At 41.1% G+C, this 20,489-nt stretch overlaps 4 protein-coding genes across 5 annotated transcripts; 3 read left to right on the top strand and 1 right to left on the bottom strand.

Annotated features, from left to right (window-relative positions):
• The first annotated feature begins 272 nt into the window (after positions 1-272).
• Positions 273-3,904, top strand: LOC140787075 (receptor protein kinase TMK1-like). Its single transcript, XM_073135828.1, has 2 exons — positions 273-2,389; positions 3,243-3,904. Exons 1-2 carry the CDS (start codon positions 349-351, stop codon positions 3,737-3,739), a joined length of 2,538 nt encoding a protein of 845 aa, XP_072991929.1. The 5' UTR covers positions 273-348; the 3' UTR covers positions 3,740-3,904.
• A 680-nt stretch (positions 3,905-4,584) lies between these two features.
• LOC140787347 (receptor protein kinase TMK1-like) lies at positions 4,585-8,663 on the bottom strand. The gene is made up of 2 exons (XM_073136221.1): positions 6,166-8,663; positions 4,585-5,406 (listed from the first exon to the last, which is right to left on the bottom strand). The coding sequence occupies exons 1-2, from the start codon at positions 8,534-8,536 to the stop codon at positions 4,877-4,879; spliced, it is 2,901 nt and encodes a 966-aa protein (XP_072992322.1). The 5' UTR covers positions 8,537-8,663; the 3' UTR covers positions 4,585-4,876.
• Positions 8,664-9,813: 1,150 nt separating this feature from the next.
• Positions 9,814-15,772, top strand: LOC140787050 (probable transmembrane ascorbate ferrireductase 3). 2 transcript variants are annotated; one of them, XM_073135800.1, is made up of 4 exons: positions 9,814-9,990; positions 14,564-14,612; positions 14,724-14,923; positions 15,327-15,772. In XM_073135800.1, exons 1-4 carry the CDS (start codon positions 9,853-9,855, stop codon positions 15,582-15,584), a joined length of 645 nt encoding a protein of 214 aa, XP_072991901.1. In that variant the 5' UTR covers positions 9,814-9,852; the 3' UTR covers positions 15,585-15,772. The 2 variants fall into 2 exon arrangements, with proteins under 2 accessions (XP_072991901.1, XP_072991900.1); XM_073135799.1 differs by lacking the exon at positions 9,814-9,990 and adding an exon at positions 13,877-14,088.
• A 1,715-nt stretch (positions 15,773-17,487) lies between these two features.
• LOC140787728 (zinc finger protein 4-like) lies at positions 17,488-18,129 on the top strand. The gene has a single exon (XM_073136820.1). It carries the CDS (start codon positions 17,488-17,490, stop codon positions 18,127-18,129), a length of 642 nt encoding a protein of 213 aa, XP_072992921.1.
• Positions 18,130-20,489: the final 2,360 nt, after the last annotated feature.

The raw sequence follows: 20,489 nt of genomic DNA, 5'->3' as shown, positions 1-20,489 counted from the left end.
ATCAGCTTTGTACCCGAAACCGTTTTTGCCCTCCTCCGTACTCCCTTCCTTCTTGACGCAAAGAAACGGTTACGCCTTCCCGTCACCGTCAAGATCCGTTTTAACCATCTCGATCCGTCACTGCTCTCTCTTGTTATAATAATGCTTTCCTCATGGGACCCGCCATTTGCGCGCTCTCTCTCTCTCTCACACTCGCGTTCACTTCTTGATTCAAAAGAATAAAGAATGGATTCCCGCCACCGCCAAGATCCGTTCTCCAACCCGACCCGCGATCTCCTCCTCCTCTTCCTTTTCCTCCTCCCCTTAGCGGCAACGGCGGCGGAGACTGATCCCCGCGACGCGGCGGCGATGCGGGTCCTCGCCCGCTCCTTGGGCGCGGACACGATTCTTGGCTGGTTCGGTTCCGATCCGTGCTCCCCCTCTCCCTGGCCTGGCGTCATGTGCTCCGCCGAAGGTCGGGTCACCGAGATCCTAGCCGGAAACTGCAGCCTCAAGGGCTCCCTTTCTGCGGACCTTCGGAACCTGACCGCCCTCACGGTACTGGATCTCCGGTCCAATTCCCTCACCGGACCGCTTCCGTCCCTCTCGGGACTCTCCAGTCTCCAAGCCCTCTTCCTCCATTCCAACCTCTTCTCCTCCGTCCCCCTCGACTTCTTCTCGGGCCTCTCCTCCCTCTCCTCTGTCTCCCTCGACGGAAACCCCTTCGAGCCATGGCCGATTCCTCCCTCCCTCGCCGACGCCAACCACCTCGTCAACTTCTCCGCCAACTCCGCCAACGTCTCCGGCCTCCTCCCCGAGTTCTTGGCCACTGCGTTCCCTTCTCTTGCTCGCCTTGACTTGTCTTTCAACCTCCTCTTCGGCCCCGTTCCCGCCGGCTTCGCCCCCGCTTCGCTCCGCCAGCTCTTGCTCAACAACCAGAGGGGCAACGCCCACCTCTCCGGCTCCATTGAGTTCGTCGCCAATTTGAGTTCTTTAGAGCAGCTCTGGCTCCAATTCAATGATTTTTCTGGCCCGCTACCGAACTTCTCGCTGCTTACCAGTCTCTATGATCTTCGATTAGGGAGTAATAAGCTAACCGGGCCGGTACCCCAGTCGCTAATTGAGGTGAAATCTCTGAAGGAGGTGTCTTTGTCCAATAATTTCCTCCAGGGTCCGGTGCCCGTCTTCCCGAGCTCGGTCGAGGAGGTGGATCTCGTGCCCCACTCAGAAAGATTCTGTCTTTTGACGCCCGGCAAGTGCGATCCACGCGTAAATGTGCTTCTCTCGATCATTGAGTCCTTCGGGTATCCGCTGAAGTTTGCAGAGAGCTGGAGCGGGAATGACCCATGTAACAATTGGTCGGGGATCAGCTGTAATGCAAGGGGTAACATTACCGTGATTAATTTCCAGAGGATGCGGTTGAACGGTACAATCTCGCCCAAGTTTGCATCGATTTCTTCTCTCAAGCAGCTGATTCTTTCGAACAACAATCTCACCGGGAACATCCCATCAACGCTGGCGAGTTTGCCGTTGCTCGAGAAATTGGATGTTGCAAACAACTCGCTGTATGGAGAAGTTCCAAACTTTAGCGAGAAGGTTACGGTGATCACCGACGGGAACCCGGACATGGAGATGCTTCCGTCTTCAGCGTATGCTGTAGTGTTAGTGTTTGTGATCGTGGCGGTTGTTGCTGTCGTGTTCCTTTTTGAGTTATTGTGGCTTTCATCCGCGGCACAGGAGCAACATTACGTTAGCGTTGAGAGACCGAGCACTAACAAAATAGAGATGATGAGCATGAGTCCTACAGGCGCACATGCCGCCGAAGGGGACAACATGGTGTTCTCGATTGAGTCACTTAGGACGGCAACCGATGATTTCAGCAGAGAGAATGTCTTGGGCTGTGGAGGATTTGGGGTCGTGTACAAAGGTGTGCTCCCTGCTGACGGCACCAGGATTGCCGTCAAGAGGATGGAGGCCAGCGTCGTGCCGCAGGGAGGATTTGCTGAGTTTGAAGCAGAGATCGCGGTGCTCACTAAGGTCAGGCACCGGAGTTTGGTTTCGCTCCTTGGCTACTGTACTGATGGTGATGAGAGGCTCTTGGTCTATGAGTACATGTCTCAGGGGTCACTGAGCGAACACCTTTTCAATTGGAGGGAACAAGGATTGGAGCCACTGGATTGGAAGAGGAGGATGAACATTGCACTGGATGTGGCCAGGGGAATCGAGTATTTGCACAGTTTGGCTAACCAGAGCTTTATTCACAGGGACCTCAAGTCGTCCAACATCCTCCTTGGTGATGATATGAGGGCAAAGGTTGCAGATTTTGGGCTGGCTCGGCTTGTACCGGATGGCGGTTCTCTCATGACGAAGTTCGCAGGGACTTTCGGGTATCTTGCTCCTGAAATTGCACGTAATCCTCATTTCCCTTCTCTTACCCGTCATATTCTAAGTAACGTTTCTTTGCTGCTTATTTTTTACCTTAGAACTAGGCAAAAGGATGTCTTGTTTCTAACATGGTTATATGATTATATCAGCATTCATACTTCGGAGTTTCAATAAGAATATATTGAAATATATGTACTTGGAGTGGATGAAAAGAGGTAGGTCTGTTTTCATCTTAGTTCATCATATCATACATACTTCAGCATATCAATAAAGAATTCCTAGTACTGAAAAGCATAATCTTCTCAGTTAATGAAACGAGAGATATGCAAGAGTTGCGTTATTTTGAAGTTAAGTTTTCAATGCAATACTCAAGTACGTATTGTGGGTTTCTCTTTTTAATTAGAAAGGGAAGCGAATGTCTACAACAAGGACATTCAGCACAGACAAACTAAGCATATTCTTCGTTTGGCCTTCCATGATGTAATCATCTATCTGCATGATCTGCTACATAAGAGTGGAGCTCAACATGCTCTAGTAATCACAAAGTTGAGATCATAGAAGTTAATGCTCTTGGCTCAGGGATAGCATCTATTTTTTATTTTATTTAGACTGTTGAAACTTGAAAGGGCTCTGAGTACGTACTCTTGCACCAGACTAAGGAAACAAATAAAAACCAAGTGATGTGTGTAAACTTGCTGCTGAGCTAGTTCTCAGACTTGAAAAGTGTGATCTTTTCCTTATCATCTTAACTGGTTGCACATGCAAAGCTTTAACTATTTCACTTTGCGATGCACCACAAGACTACATAATTTTTTGGGAGTTTTATTGATCATCTGCAGTTGTTATGCTGAATTAACTTGAAATGCTTCGTTTTACAGAGACCGCTCTTGTGACTACGAAATGCGACGTCTATAGCTTCGGTGCAATACTGATGGAATTGATCACCGGGCAGAAAGTGATCAACCCGAGACTAAGAGAGGGCACAAATTTGGTGTCATGGTTCAGGAAAAATTGGCGTAAGGAGGATGAACTGAAAAACGCGATCGATTCATCTTTCAACCTCGATGATGGGACCCTTGACAACATCAAAATTACTGCAGAATTGGCTGTCGAATGCTGTGCCAAGGATTATAATCATAGGCCTGATATGGGGCAAGCAGTCAATGTCCTCTCCAGAATTGTGGAGCAATGGAGCCCTTCCAGTCATATATTTGAGAGCAGCGGTGACATGTATCATGCCTCATTGATGGATGCTTTGGCAGAGAGGATCAGCATTTCCAGCAAGAGAAGCTCGTTCAGCTTCCGTAACACGCAGTCCGCCGTTCTCCAGACCGGCGAAGCTTCACATTCAGCTCAGCAGATGGAAGGCAGTTAGGAAAGTTATACATGTTCAAATTTGGTACACCTCAGATGCTCTATCTTTGTACTTTTGTGATGCATTTAATAGTTTGGGTGATTCCTCTTTTGTATATGACTTGAAAACTGAGTCTTAGATGTGAGAAAATTTGGATTCAGTAGCTTCAATTTGTATAGAAGGAAAGGTGATATCTTAATGAACTCAACATGAGATTAGAGAAGCAATTCTTTCTATGACCTTCAAGCTTTCTATTTCCTATGATGATATGATTTTTCACGTGCGTTTTTTTTATAAAAAAAAAAGCTAATAAAAACTACATAGTGGTGAGATTCGAACTGAGCTGTTTTCAGATCTAACAGGCTGGCTTGATGGCTCTTTGTTTCTTGAAGCAAAATTTATATTAAAGAATGGAAAATAAGTCAACTCTTTTCACCATCGTTCTCAATTGCATGGGTTTAGTTAGTTGGACATCATAATATTGCCCTCCTTTGTGGGACTCAAGACAATGTATTAGATTTTGAAATCTAACTATCTTATTAATTGGCCAAAGGTGCTGATACTTATCAAGTTGTTTGTTTTCCACTAACTGCAAATAATACTTGCCATTATTATTGCAACAATTCCTTTAGCTATCAAGATCAATAATCCATGATATATCCACTTAATAAGGAAGGTATTATTAGCTCTGCAGTAATTCTATCAATGCTATCTATCCCAGTTGCATGAAATTCCCCTGCAGAGAAACACATCGGGGGATTACATATAATTTCCATGGATCTACCTCGAATCCTGCGCTCAAACTTAGATTGTAAACAATGATGTAAAAGATAGGTAGGAAACCCACAAAACATAGCATGACACAGTTGACAAATAGCAGGATTTGCAGCTCCTTAATAAATACAAGTGGACTGTTCAATCTTCTTATCTAATCTACCAATAAAGAGGAGCAACACGAGAGCATATGTAGTTCAGCTCAAGACTGAAACAAATCAAAAGACTGAAGGTATAAAACCACTGTTTGGAAACCTGAAGAGATTAAGTGGTTCGGGTAAAGATCATCATCATACATGACAAGAGAAAAACAAAAGTGAAGCCAAAGAAATGAAGTGAACAAAATCTCACTTAGGATTCCTTTCCAAATTTAATACTTCCTAACTATCTTCCATCAGCTGAGGTGAACGAGTCGGCAAAGCCCGGCGGTCTCGTGGGTATGCTGGTCTGAGTGTTGTCCAAGCTTGCAATGAACGATGATGTTGCGCCATCCATATGGCTGCTATCCTCGAATGCCTGCCATTTCTTTAATGCCTGTGGCAAAGTCATGTCGAGATCGATCCCATAACTATCCTCTGAATCAGGATCCGAAGGTTTCCACATCTCTGCAAGAGAGGACAGGACATTGACTGCGTGCCCCATGTCAGGCCTCTGGTAAGGCTCCCTGGCACAACAATGGCCAGCCAACTCTGCAACGGTGCTAATGCTTGCGAGTGTCTCTTCATCGAGGTCGATTGTTGGGTCAATAGCCTTTCGGAAAGTGTCCTTGTTAAGCTGCATCCTCCGGAACCATGTTACCAAGTGCACGCTCTCCTCAGGCTGACTCTCATCAAGTGCTTTCCGGCCAGTGATCAGCTCCATCAATATAACCCCAAAGCTGAATACGTCAGCTTTTGTAGTCACACGGCCAGTTACTGCAAATTCATGTGTTTTTTGTTACCACAAAGAGCAACTGAAGAGAAGATAATCTACCCAAGTATCAATAGTGAAAGAAACTTGCAAACATGCGCGAGGCATCCTAAACAAAACAAATTGAAGTACTTCCAATTTGTGCAATATAATTGGTTGATTATCACAAACTAGCTAAAAAACAATTTGGGCAAATAACTTTGTGTATTTGTTTCCTTAGTTTGGTACAGGACCACTCAAAGAGCTTTTAACAGTCAAGAAAAATGAGATGAAACTATTTTCAGTAAAGCATTAATTTCTCAAGTGACAACTCTCAAAGTTGAGCAAATTGAATTTCTTAATAATACTTGTAGATCATTTACACTTGACAATATAGGGTACAGTCTGTCATTGAAGGTCATTAAATAAGATTTTAAATGTTTGTGTCGAATGCCACCCTTTTACACAGAATGTATCTGTTTTTATGTAATCTCCTTTTCAACAAACAAGGAGAATCCATCTAAGGTATAGTTAGTAGTGCATAACCTATCTTTCCTCTTGAGTACAAACTATCTGACAAGCACGCGTCAAATAAATATGTCCACAAAGACTAGAACAAAGAGATAGTACATAGTTTCTTCATGTAGGAAAGTACCGCATAAAAGAAGTGGAAAATGATATCTAGCATCATTTTTTAATGTGTTATATTGTTATATGTTTACAATGTAGTTTTTTAGTGTATACACTATAGGATCTATAAATGGTTAAGAGGAATGAGTAATCACCTGCATATTCTGGAGCAAGATACCCAAAAGTTCCAGCAAGCCTTGTCTCGACAGAATAGCATTTACCATCAGCAGGTGCAAGACGAACTAGGCCAAAGTCTGCAACCTTTGCCTTCATATCATCCCCAAGGAGAATGTTAGAAGGCTTGAGATCCCTATGGATGAAGCTCTGATGAGCCAAACTGTGCAAATATTCAACTCCCCTTGCCACATCTAGTGCAATGCTCAACCTCTTCTTCCATTCCAGTGGCTTCAAACATTCTTCCTTCCAATCAAAGAGATGTTTACTGAGTGCCCCCTGAGGCATGTACTCATAGACCAAGAGCCTCTCATTGCCATCCAAGCAGTAACCTAGGAGTGAGACCAGATGCCGGTGCCTGACCTTGGTGAGGACTGCAATCTCCGACTTGAACTCATTTAATCCTTTTGTGCCCATCACCCCAGACTCCATCCTTTTCACTGCAATCTTGGTACCGTCATGGAGCTCACCCTTATAAACGGTCCCGAACCCTCCGCGGCCCAAGACATTCTCCTCACTGAAATTGTTGGTCACATTCCTAAGGACTTGAATGGAGATCACCATATTCCCAGCCTCAACCATATGGATATCACTCGGACCGCTGCTCCCCCTGCTGTAGCTGTCACTCGCGCTCCCCATTCCACCATTCAAATTCGAACCCGCAACTGTGATCTTCACGGTATCTGGGTCAGAACTGGAATGTCGTGGGTGTATCACAGTAGTGTTGGGGCTCTGAACTCTGCCAAAATGTTGCTGCTTTCTCTTGTAGTAGCAGAAACCCAACAGCCCAATCAGGCTAATACCCACCACCGCTGCAACCACTGAGCCTGCGATGACTCCTACTGGAACTGAGGAAGACTTCCCACTACTAGCACTACTCTCACCACCAGAAGCAACTGGGTTCGGAGCATTGCCACTACCAGGAGTACTAGAGTTCGAGGAAGGTGTCATAGCCACATCCTTCCCTATATTCAGGTTCCCCGCAGTTTTCACCAGGACATTCTTGTTAAAGCTTGGAACTTTTCCCCATAGGGCGTTGTTGGCCACATCCAATTCCTTCAGCGATGGCAAACTCGTGAGAGTCATCGGAATCGTCCCAGTGAGGTTATTGTTTGACAGAAGCAGCCTCTGCAGCGACACAATCGACGCAAAATCTGGTGAGATAGTCCCATTCAATCCCAGCCGCTGGAAATTAATCACAGTAATGTTTCCCCCTGCATCACAGCTAATCGCTAACCACCCATTTTTACACGGGTCATTCCCCGCCCAGTTCTCCGCGAACCGAGCTGGGTACCCGAACGATGAGACGATCGACAACAGCACATTTACGCGCGGATCGCAGTCTCCTGCCTTCGAAAGGCAGAACTTTTCAGTGCCAGGGACGAGATCCACCTCCTTCACGGAGCTCGGGAAAACAGGCACCGGACCCTGGAGCAAATTGTTCGTCAAAGTTATCTTCTGCAGCGATTTAAGCTCAATTAGCGACTTGGGCACCGGCCCGGTGAGTCTATTGTCCCGCAATTGGATATCCCAGAGACTGGTAAGCCCTGAGAAGTCCGGCAACGGACCGGAGAAGTCATTGGAATGCAGCCAGAGCTGCTCCAACGAGCTCATATTAGCGACGAAGTCGATGGGGCCGGAGAAGCGAGGGCCTTGCTGGTTGTTGAGCCAGAGCGCGCGGAGCGGCGAAGTAGCAAACGCGGCGGGAACGGGACCGGAGAGGAGGTTGAAGGCCAACGCGAGGCGGTCGAGAGATGGGAACGCGGTGGCGAAGAACTCCGGAAGGGCGCCGGAGACGTTGGCGGAGTTGGCGGAGAAGTTGACGAGGTTGGTGGCGTCGGCGAGGGAGGAAGGAATCGGCCACGGTTCGAAGGGGTTGTCGTCGAGGGAGACGGAGGAGAGGGAGGAGAGACCGGAGAAGAAGTCGACTGGGACGGAGGAAAAGAAGTTGGAATGGAGGAAGAGGGTTTGGAGACTGGAGAGGCCCGAGAGGGATGGGAGCTGTCCAGTGAGGGAGTTGGCCTGGAGCTCCAGTCGCGTGAGGGCGGTCAGGTTGCGTACGTCGGCTGGGAGTGAACCGGTGAGGCTGCGGTTACCGACCTGGATCGCGGTGACCCGACCGTCCGCGGAGCACGTGATCCCGGCCCAGGAGGAGCACGGGTCGGATCCGGTCCAGGAGAGGGCCCGATCCGCGCCGAGGGAGCGGGCGATGGCAAGCATCGCGGCGGAGTCGGTTGGGGAGGTCTCCGCAGCCGCGCGGTGGAGGTTACCGTCGAGGAGGAAGGGGAGTAAGAGGAGGAGGAGCATGGTGAGTTGATCCGGGCGGTGATCGGAACCCATCACCATGACCATGGTGTGGAGGATAGAATGAGAGAGGATAGAAAGAAAGGAGACGATGGTTTCTCTGGGAGAGAGAGAGAGAGAGAGAGAGAGAGAGTAGAGTAGAGAGAATGAGTGGTAAGCTTAGCACATGGAGGGGCACATGGGGAAGGGTGGCGGATTCTTTTTGTTGGGTTTGTCTGGAATACTGATACCGGAGCTTCCCGAAAATGCCCCTTTGACTGTTTAATATTAGGGTTTTTCATTTCGCACCCTGCGCCCTGTCTTGTTTCCTATTTTCAATTCAATCCCTGTAATTTTTAAGAAAGTATCAAAACAAAAAAAAAAAAACATCCTTAACCATTCTTATATTCTTATATTTGCCACTGTGAACTGGAAAATAAAATAGATTAGAATTTTGTACAGTTTCTATTTGGCAAATCGATCGGTGCATGCCATTCAATGTGTGCAAATGCAGCGATTGCCGTCTGATAATATTTTCTATTTATCGAGCTTTTAAAGGCGATTACTTGCTGCCACGCATGCATGCAGGAGTTTACAACAGTAGACTACTTGACAATTCTTGATTGGCTGACAAAACTCGTGTTTAAATAACATCTCGAATTGAGTGGATATGATAATATAAGTTATTATAACTTATAATTAATTAATAAAAAAATGAATACATTTGAATAGAATTTTTAATTCAAAAAAATACCATCCCTCAACTTTATTTATCAAAGTTTGATCACACCCCAGACTTAATTTGAGATTTAAAACCGAGTTTTATTTTAAGATAGTTATCAGTAGACAATTCATCAATGTTTTACCTGAAAGAGGAAGCGCTAATAAATTCAGTGTCCTTTTCTAATATAAAGTCTTTGATTTGATCAGCTCTGGCAACCAAAAAATAAATTAAGGCAAAGAATTAGCTGAAAAAAAAATCGTTGATACCTAAATTTATCACTAGTAAATAAAATTTTTATCTAAAAATAAGAGTTATCTATTTTAGTAAATAAAATTTTAGAGATGGCTAGTTTGGTAAATAAAAAAACAAATTTGGGACAGAAGAAGACGGATAAGTTCACGTTGGATAGGGGGTTGGCTTCGTTCACGGGTTGAGTATTATTGGCAATAAATCCAAGTATATGAATTTATATAATTTAGTCTTAGATACGTTTGCATAACTCCTTCCTCCCTCTTCAATCTTCTTCTTCTTCTTCTTCTTCTTCTTCTTCTTCTTCTTGTTCGTTTTGGATTTGAACTTTGAACTGAGGGGCAGAATTGGAAAGAGAGCTGGTATTTCTGAGCATTGGGTGAGAGGTGCAAGTTGGCAGTTGCGTGACCACATGGGTTTATATCTTTATATAGTAGCTGGTGACAACTCTGCCCCTCCAAGTCTCATGCCGCGGCGAGGAATGAATGGATTAGTTGCGGCCTCTGGGGTCGGAAAGAGTTGGTGCTTTACGCCCAACACCAAACACCAAGTACGAGTAATTCCTAATCTCTCTCTCTCTCTCTCTCTCTCTAAAAGGTTTAAGATAGAGAAAGTTAAGTGGATGGGGTTGCAATTATTTAGAACCCGACTTTGGCACCATTTGGATTCCATTGAGTTATTTTGAAATTGAGTTTGAATTATTTTATTTTTTAATGAAAAAGCCTATAAAAGAGTATAGTTTTATGCTAATTACGTTGAAACCATTTGGATTCCATTGAGTTATTTTGAAATTGAGTTTAAATTATTTTATTTTTTTAATGAAAAAGCCTATAAAAGAGTATAGTTTTATGTTAATTACGTTGAAACCTCATGAACTATACTCAGTTTTCACGAAGACACTCTAAAGTTTTTTAGGTTATAATGTCACCCCTAAACTTTGGGAGCAGAGTGAAACTAATAACGGGGGGTCACGAAAAACGCGTAATGACTAACTATACCTCTAATTAATATATCACAATATAATTAATTTTAAAAAATAAATTAAAATATTAAATATCTTACCATCTTCTCTCTCCCGCGGCCTCTCGTCCCACGCGGCTCGACAGCAGAGCTCGCCTCTGCCTCGCGGCCTCCTCGTCCCACATAGCGTGGTAGCTCGGAGAGGGAGGGAGGGAAGGAGGAAGGGAGAGAATAGGGTGGTGACGATGAGGAGTAGAGGAAGGAGATTAAATATAATAATAAGGAAAATTAATTTTTTATTAGAATATTTTTTATTTTAATATAATTAATAGGTTGTGCAAATATTATGAGGACATTTAGGTTATTTAGAATTAATTACATTTGATATAATCACCGTGTAAGCTGACTCACCCAATTTTTCTTATAGTATACTAACGGAAGGGTGACATTGAAATTTTTAGAGTGTTTAGGAGTGACATTGTAACCTAAAAAAGTTTAGGGAGTCTTTTTGAAATCGGGTATAGTTTAAGGGAGTATTGACGTAATTAACCCTTAATTTTAATAAAATATTATATGCTTGATAGACAGAAAAATAATGAGAGATATGTTGAAAAAGGCATCAAGCTCACCGGGCATATGAAATCTAGACGGAACCTGGAGCTAAATGTTGATTCATCTTGATCATCATGAGGTTTGAAGCAGTGTAGCTATGCAACGGGCGACGACGACTATAGAGTGAGAGAAGAATGAAAATGAAGGAGGTAGAAGAAAAGGAGAGAAGAACAAATGAGAGGTAAGGTCTTTCCTCTCCTCTAGCCACTTAGACTAAAAAAGGCTCTCTAAGAGAAGAAAAGATTATATTCCAAACCCTAGTAGAACTAGTACTGATGCAAGGGTTGAATGAGCTTGAAATTAGATTATTTAGTCTTAATAAATCCTGGCCCAAACTTAAATTGGGTCTAAGTCGAAAAGGGGCATGGTTTAACACTGCTAGTGTGTTCAGTTAGACCTGATATTAAGTAGACGAGGTTGTGTTCAAGCCAATTTTTTCAAACCAACCCTTTGTTTGCCACTATTGTTTTGAGTTGAGTTGATTTTTGGGTCGGGCTAAAATTTATAGTTTATTATCACTTACTAGCTCACTAGCTCCGTCCTCAATCATACTATTCATGAGCCATTTGAACTTAATCTATGGCCTGTGGGAGATAGGAAGAAAGAAGATGAAGATAGAGAAGTTGTTAGCGGTAACAATCTAATTCTAAAGAGTCAAAAAAAAAATTCAATCAAAAATAAATAAATTAAATAAACTTATAGACTATAGAATATAAAATTATGAATAGTCGAATCTAGTGTTGGACACTATCTCCTTAAGACCAATTCGTCCTCCACCGATTACTTCTAGAACAGTGGACATCGGTCTCCCAAGATACAACGACTGTCTTGCACTCGAAAGGAATCAGTTATTCGAATGCCTTGTTGAACCTGAACCGTACTGTGCTCTCTCTTAAATGCAGACTCAAACTTAAGACTCGACCCAGACTTAGAAGGAATGAACCAAATTTCTGTGTAAAATTATGCAGACTGACAGCCTATTTATAGAATTAAACAGGCTCGACGAAAGGATGCAAATGGTCACGAATTGATACACCATTTCGGGTCTGAAATTAATTAACAGTTACAACGTGAAGGGATGCACCATTTCGGGTCGGGTTCAACCAACTAACTGACTAATTAATTGTTCATTGAAGGGACACACTGCAAAAAATTAAAATTGGACTTGACCCGTGCGTGCGAACCGAATCCGGCTCTGCCGGCCGGGTGGCATGCGCATGTGAGTTAAGTTGCATAATAATTTTTACCCACAAAATAGGTACTCCTTTTGGTGCCCAAATCCCATAAGAAGTTAGTTACTTATATACCATACTAACATTTCTCAAATATTCAATATGGTACTAAATTCACTTTTAATTATTTTCCATTGCCATGATACCCACTTTAGAGCCAATTTTTATTCACTTCTCTTTATGGGTTTGACTAAGTAAATATATGACAATAAAATACTATTTTAGCTAAATTAATTTTACCATTAAACTATCATTAATAATGTTGGGCCCTACTTAAAATTTAGCTGAAAGTTAATAAAAATTCATATCAAATATATGAAATTACCAATGGAAGCAAGGTAGAAGAATACGAAGATGTGAGAGGAAAGCACAAAAAAAAAAAAGATAGCAGAGTAGGAAGAAATATAAGAGAGAGAGAGAGCGGAGGACGAGGAGGACGAGAAGGACGGAAAAAAAGAAAGAAAGAGAAGAGACAAGAAGAAAGGAAAAAGAGAAAAATGTGAGCTAGCGAGTGGCCTTTTGGGATCAAACGTGTATATTGAGGGTGTAACTTAAGCCAAGCTTGCTCGAGTAGAGCTGTGTTCAAACTTGGCTAGAAATTAATTTTAAGCCTGATCTAATGCACCAAATTCGAATAAATAAGTTTTAACTCCAGCTTATTTTTGAGCTCAAGCTTGAATGAGCTACTTGCTAAGTGGATTCAAGCCTATTTCGAGCTTCAATCAAGCTTAAATTGAGTCTAATTCATCTGAGTATAATAGATAAGAGATTATTACTCTATTCTATGAAACCAACTAAGATCTAGCCGCATTTATTATTATAACTATTAAATATTATATTTATTATATATAAATCGAGTCTTATTGACATGTAAGATTGATCTAGCTCAAGCTTAGCTCTGAATTGGATCAAACTTAATTCATTTCAAATAATAGCCGAGCTCAAGCCGAGCCATACTTTCATCACACAACTAAACTTTGGCTCCGACCGAGCCAAGCTAACTTCGTTTTTCAAGTTTGAACTTAGCTTCCTCGATTAGTACAAACATAAGTATATATGTATACAATATCATGATTTATAGAGCGTTATTTTTTTTGGAAAGATAGGACTCCAATTACTTGTGCAGTTAACTATAAACTCATAGTTGGATCAAGCTTAAATTTAGATCCGATGCGCCACATAAGAACATGGAAAGAATTAAGTTCCAAATTCAAATCAAGCAAGGCATGAAAATTTAAAATTCCTCATCAAAATATTAAAAGATCTTTGAACCTCCCATGGAAGTAAAGTGACTCCAAAAGTCCAAACTAACGTTACACAGCCCCCATTTTAGCTCACCTCCCAACTCAATCAGATGCCTTGCTTTTAGGTTCCAAACTTCTCCCCGGAACCTCGCCCGCACCCATGGCTGCAGGAACTCACGCATTTTAAGCTCTGGCAGCCGATTATAACCAGCCAGGTACGTCGAATGCACTGAATTCCTGCAATGTCCCGTGCGGAGGATCCGGTCTCCGATATATATACCAAACCTAACCTAAATAACAAACATCGAATGGGATAATTCTTACAAAGGACGGAAGCAAGCAACCTTCTCTAATAAGAGTATAAGTCTTTAACTCCATGAGAATGCCAACTTTGCTCCTCTCTCCCTCTCCAACCCTAACCCCCCCCACCGGCCGGCCATGGCGTTGTTCGTCAGAAGCCCGGCGGACGTCGTAGTCTCCTACGCCACCATGGCAGCTCATGTGTTTGCCCTGACGGCGGCCATTCTCATGCTTGTATGGGTGCTTCACTTTGGTGGGGGTGTCAACCTCCATTCAGATAACCCTGACCTCGTCTTTAATGTACGTCCTCTAAAATATTACCCATTTTCACTCTGACATTCTTATTTTTTTATTATTTTTTTTCGTGACACATTGATCTCTTCGACCACGTAAAACCTTCTGAATGTCTATTCAGTTCGTTACAAATCTCATATGTTTGGTTTCGTGACTAACGAATTATATTTTTTTTTACATAACCAATATGTCATGAAAAATAAGTACTATCTCTTTATATATAACTAGATTCAAGAACTAGAACAATTCTCTATGTGTAAAGTGGCCAAGGCATCGGTGTTTTCATGCGTTTTGTTTTCTTTTTGGGTAAAAGTGGATGGCATTGTTTCATGAGTTGGGAACATCAAAATGTGTACTTTTAGTCCTACTTTTACATTTATTTGATAACTTTAATCATTTAACATACATCGATCGGTATCTTATCTTCTGGCAGTACAATAGATACTGATTTGTTATATAATTCTTTGTTGTTTCCAAACAGGTGCATCCTCTGGTGATGTGCTTGGGGTTCATAATTTTCATTGGAGAAGGTAGGATCTAACCATATATGAACACCAAATCCTATACCCGATTCTTCTTATGTACTCCTTAGTTGATCGTAAGAAGTATACAAAAAGTAATTGTCCTCATCTTCTCCACAGGTGTCATGGCTTATAAGACAGTTCGAATGGAGAAGAAGGTGCAAAAGTTCATCCACATGATGCTTCACTTAGTTGCATTAACTCTTGGAATACTTGGCGTTTATGCTGCCTTTAAGTACCATAAGGAGAGTGAGGCACCAGACATGGGTAGCTTGCACTCATGGTTGGGGATGTGCACCATTTGCCTCTTTGGCTTGCAGGCCAGTTCTTATTTTCTCATTACCATCATTTTTACTTTTCCAATTTTTATTACCGTTAACACCCTACATAGAATCGAATCGGTATTTATTATCCGATCTTGTGTTTTGCTTTTATCGATCATCTAAAAAACACGTTCGTCCGTTAACTGACAATTACAGTATAGATGAGTTAAATTAACTGATATACATAATGACTATAATATTCGTGCTTATATATTTTTTTTTATTTCTAAATGATACAAATAAATTCATACCAATAATTGAGTTGTTGAATTTTCTCTAGTATGATATTATGTTAATTTATCGAATATTCTACAAACTTAAAAGCTGATGATATGGATGATAACGATATTTTTTTTAAAATTGTTTTTATACTCTTCTAACGCTTACTATTCCTTTGCAGTGGTTGTTTGGCTTCTTCTTCTTCTGGTTTCCAAGAGCTCCACTTCGCACCCGGGATATGATGTCCCCTCTGCATGCCTCCGCCGGCCTCACCATCTTCCTCATGACGATATGCACGGCGGAGACCGGGTTGATGGAGAAGAGCGGGTTACCCGGATCCGAGACCCGCGTCATCAACTTCACTGGCCTTCTCCTCCTCCTCTTCGGAATAGCTGTCAGCATCTCAGTTGGCCTCCCAAGAGCATTCTCCTCGCTCTAATTAAAGCATTCTAACTGCAATATAAATCCTGGAGTTTATTACCAAGATATGGATTTGTGGGCAAATTTTTTTTTTCTTTTAACATTGTTTTTGTGTAGTGAAAAGAATAAAAATTGTGCATGGAATGATTGTATAAAAGTTTTATGTACTGAAACATATTATTGCTGCAGAAAGTCTTACTTCCCTTATTGTGGTGAATTATGTTAGATAATCATTCAACCCAAAAGGAATGGATACTAGAATATAGGGATTAACTGATTATTGCAAAAGCTTAAGCGATTAGATAACAATCTATATCGTACCCCTTAATAAAATTGTACTCCATTTGGCTCCACTGACACAGATGACTAGTTCTTGGAAAATACCAAATAGAGGCCAGACACTGAAATGAGTATTGCATGGCAGTAGAGCAGAGGACTCAGATGGCATAGCAGTGGTCCCCTTTCTCTCCATTGCTCTTTGTGTCTGTATGGGGACTATAATATCCTCTTATCTTTCTAATTTCTATGCTAATAGTAGCACTTGTAGTGCTTCAAAGTGATAGTACAGTGGACTTCTTTTTTAAAAAGCTCTTTGATTGTGTTAGTGTTAGCAGGAGTATCTTAGTTATTGAACCCATAATTCCACAAGATATACATAGTGCCATATATCCTTCTCTTACCACCTCTGACCTCCCCCGCCAGCAGTCTCCAAGCCTCCTATTGCTATAATTAAACATCACTACATACCATTACACATACCCATTTCAGAGCACTCCACACCTCAACCCAGTGTCTTTTTTCTATCTCTTTCCTCGGCTTGTATGTGCTTCAGATCTCTGAACCATTTCTTTTTTCTATGTGATGATTGTCTGTTTGGTACTCTATTGTTGTGTTCTTGGTTCTTTTGACTGATTAGTTTGAAATCCTGATGAGTGGTAGGCTTGCAGTTTCAAATGTTTGTGTGTAATTGTTGCATGTTTGATGAATATCTGGTAATAAACATAGAGGCGGTTCTTATTGCTACTTTACTATTTCCTTTTAATGCTTACCGAATCTAATTTGTGGATGCTTTATTTCTGGATGATTCTCATTTTGGAAAATTTATCAATTGATGATTAGTACAGTTACTAAGAGGTAAATGCTCAACTGATAAGTATAGTTCAGTTTTAGACCTTTTTCCAGCTATTTAATGTCTATGTTTCCTTTCTATGCTGTCTCTGATTTTTTCTTCTTTGTGTCTTTGGATGTAAATTTTATGATCATTAATCAAACTAGACAGAAAACGAATCCGTAGAAGCATGGTTGTGAAAGCAAAGCTTTAAGCATCTCTAGTTCTTCTTACGCAACTTTCAGCGACAATTACTCACAAAAATTTGCTTCCTAGTGCTATGTTTCCTAGGTTTTAGAACTGTCTTTAATTCTTAAAACTGCCTTTAAGATCTGCGATCTTCGAGTCGTGCCCTGATAATATATAGAATGTATCAGCAAGTTACTCTGAGTTGCACTCTCCTGTTTAAATATCTGATTTCTCATCAAAGTATGTTTCCTAGAGAACGGAAATCTCATTGTCATTTTAGTCATAATTTACTATTTACTATTTACTTACTCCTATAGAGTGAGACCTGAAATTTTCGATGGCTAGACCGTTTCCATTATATCCACACTTCAGTGAATTAAACTTAATTTAACACGCATTCATGTGGTTAAAAGTAGAGCCAATTTGATTAGCTTCAGCAATTTTAATCATTTTTTCCATAGTTCAGATACATGCCTAGAACATATTAGTAAGTTAGTTATGTAAGTTGAACTTTAAATTTCAGAAAGAGCATTGAAGTGTTGCGATAATCATCTATGCAGCTGAAAGGATCATGCATGCAGGTTCAGAATAAAGATTTCCTTCTTGCTTATACACAGAATTAGACATGAACACGTCCACAGTAGAACTACCTGATGAAACATCTGAAGTCAGCAATCAAGTGCCTTCCAACATCCCTCTCGTCAAGGATGCAACCACCCTTGATCTCTCCCTTACCATGAAGCTATATTCTTCGGAATCCGCCATCATTTCATTGTCAAACACCTTCAAGAGCAGCAGCGACAGTCGATCTCTTGATGCTTATAACCACCCAAGAGTCTTCTCATGCAACTACTGCCAAAGAAAGTTCTTCAGCTCGCAGGCCTTAGGCGGCCATCAAAATGCTCACAAAAGAGAGAGGACCCTTGCAAAGCAGGCAATGAACAAGGATGCATTTGTCTATGCTTATCCTAGTATGGCATCACTACCCCTCCAAGGCTCTACACTCTATTCATTGGGAATTAAGACTCACTCTGCAGCGCACCAAGTGGTAAATGTAAGGCAAGAGAACCATGGCAGCTCAAGAGTCTCATGGGGATTGCTCGGGCCAATGGCACCCATTATAGAGGATGACTTCAGTTTATATTGGCCAGGAAGCTATAGGCAGACCATTGGCGTCGGTTTTGAATCGACACAAAATTCATGTATGAGTTATGGTGCAATCATCCCCTTACAAGTAGACGAGCCTGATCTAACTCTTAAACTTTGAGTCCTTGGATCCTGTCTATCTTTATATTTGTATCAAGCTTGCTATATTTTGATTCCTGCAAGTGCTTCCTTGCACTGTACAGTAGGTATGTGATGAAGTATGGGCATTGTGCATGAGTTTCCTCCTAATTTCCTCCTAAATTTTGGTTGCCTATGGTTTTCATCTTTGAAATTGAAACTATTAACTTGGATTTCTCATTGTAGTACTGAATTCATTATGCAATTCAGAGATATTTCTGATTTGCTGACTATTGTATATTTTGTCAGGTTGTTCTTATGTGATTATAACTTGATTTTAAGATAATACATCATCACCTGCTCTACGAGTCTTAAGCTGATAGAAAGTGCTGAGTTTATTTTTTGATATTCTAACACTTGCCCATATCTAGACTCGACACATTTTAGTAGGCCTAGTCCTGGTGGTGGAGGTTTTTTTGCTGAAAATCTATACATTCTTTTTGAAAGTGTGTACTTGTCCTTAAATTGATCCTGTCTTTTTGCGTGACATATTTTATCCAATGGTATTCATGTCATGAGTAGTTATCCAATGATAGCATATAAATGTTATAGCTTGTGATTACCATGATGAATGATAAGTTGTGTATGACTTTCTCTCCAGTAAGATCTTAATTAAGTCCATTATATCATTCATGAGGCATAAAAACAACACAAGGTCAACTGCAAATATTAATTCACCAAGTCTTCAGATTCTACAAGTCCTCATAAGCTCGAGAGCTACTACGACCGATTATCTACAACAGTGACATTGAGGGATATATTAGCGTAAGCAATCACTTAATGCCTCCTACCAACTTATGCATAACGAGAGTTATGCGCGAGCAAGTACACATTTCTCATGATTTGCCCAAAGGAATCAAATTATGCCTTTGTAACATTTGAGAAATGAGGACTACACAATCATTCGGAGAAGGTTGAGGTATCTATAAAAAAGCAAATTTTGAAAACTTAACTATGGGCAAGTAATAGATTGGCAAAGTTAGTTCAGAAACATTGGTTGCAACTAATTGTGACTTGTGGATACCTATCTTTCTTATGAGGGAAGAGGAATAGATGACAGAAGCTCAAGATCTGAGTCAATCATGTTGCAATTATAGTATGGTGGTGTAGGTATATCCACTCTATCACAGGGCTTGCTTTATGTCACAGATTAGGATATGTCCCCATAAAATAAGAACTGTAAGTCAGATAAAGAAATTGTTGGAATATGAATCTGAGTGCCATCCACTAGATGATCTCTCGACTGACAAAAAACTGAGGCAAATGGAAGAACACCCACATGGCAGACCACTTCCAATGCATTATTGAACAATTTCTTGTGATCAATATGTGAGGCTAAGGTAACTAAGGATATAAATAGTAGCAACTTTCAACTTCTGCAGATCTTAATTTATTCAGTGCTTGCTTCTAGTTCAAATCACAATTGAGTCATGAACAGTTGCCTATTTGTTTATGAGTGAAACTTGATGGGCAGTAGACGTAGACAAGCAAAACCAAAGGGGGCCAACTTCCCTTTGCAAAGTTTTAATTACAAGTTGCACATAAAGGATCCAAGTTGAGGGCCCAAAAAAGGTCTGATAGGAGCATTGAACCTTGACAAGGAGATGTGTTCATTATTGTAAACTATGCCATCCCTGGGATTCATTGCCTTCCCTTAAATCTAGCCAAGAGTAGGTTTTTTTTAATAGACAGATGATTATTATATTAGGAAAGTACAGAGAAGAACATTGTGAACAGTTCATGGTGGTTTATAAGCATGGCATAATTCAAGGTAGTGTAGTACAAATTGCTAAACTTGTACGAATTACTAGTGCTTCAATGATTAAACAATCCACTTCAACCTTTTAGAGAGAGAGAGAGAGAGAGAGAGAGAGAGAGAGAGAGAGAGAGAGAGGAGGCAATCCTCTGGTACTATTGTTTTTATAATTCCAGTTCCAATGTCTTCTCTTCTATGATTCAGCAACATGTAATCAGAATAGGCTTGTCAAAAATCTAGATTCTAGACAAGCCAAGATATCATGGGTTTGATAAGAATCCTCACAATATTTCATTTTGATTAGATTGTTAGTGATTATAAATAAACCTTCTTACCTTATAGATTATATAGATTTAAAAAAAAATGGTGGTCAAAATCCACAAATACTCTTTCATTGAATAAAGGCCTCTGATATTATTTGATATTATACAAATTAAATCGTTACATATTCAATATCTATTCATCAAATAAGAACAATGAGTAAGCAACTTACTAGATAGTGATCATTGTTTTATTGGCATACCTCCTTAAAAATGATGAAGGATTTGGTCCACCAGAACTTAACTTTTTTTCTCAAGTGCTAACTC

The sequence above is a fragment of the Typha latifolia genome, chromosome 4 (assembly GCF_019914945.1).
Source record: "Typha latifolia isolate L0001 chromosome 4, TyphaL0001v2, whole genome shotgun sequence".
NCBI lineage: Eukaryota > Viridiplantae > Streptophyta > Magnoliopsida > Poales > Typhaceae > Typha > Typha latifolia.
Note: the sequence above shows the minus strand (reverse complement) of the source record. Positions and strands in the feature narration are given on the sequence as shown.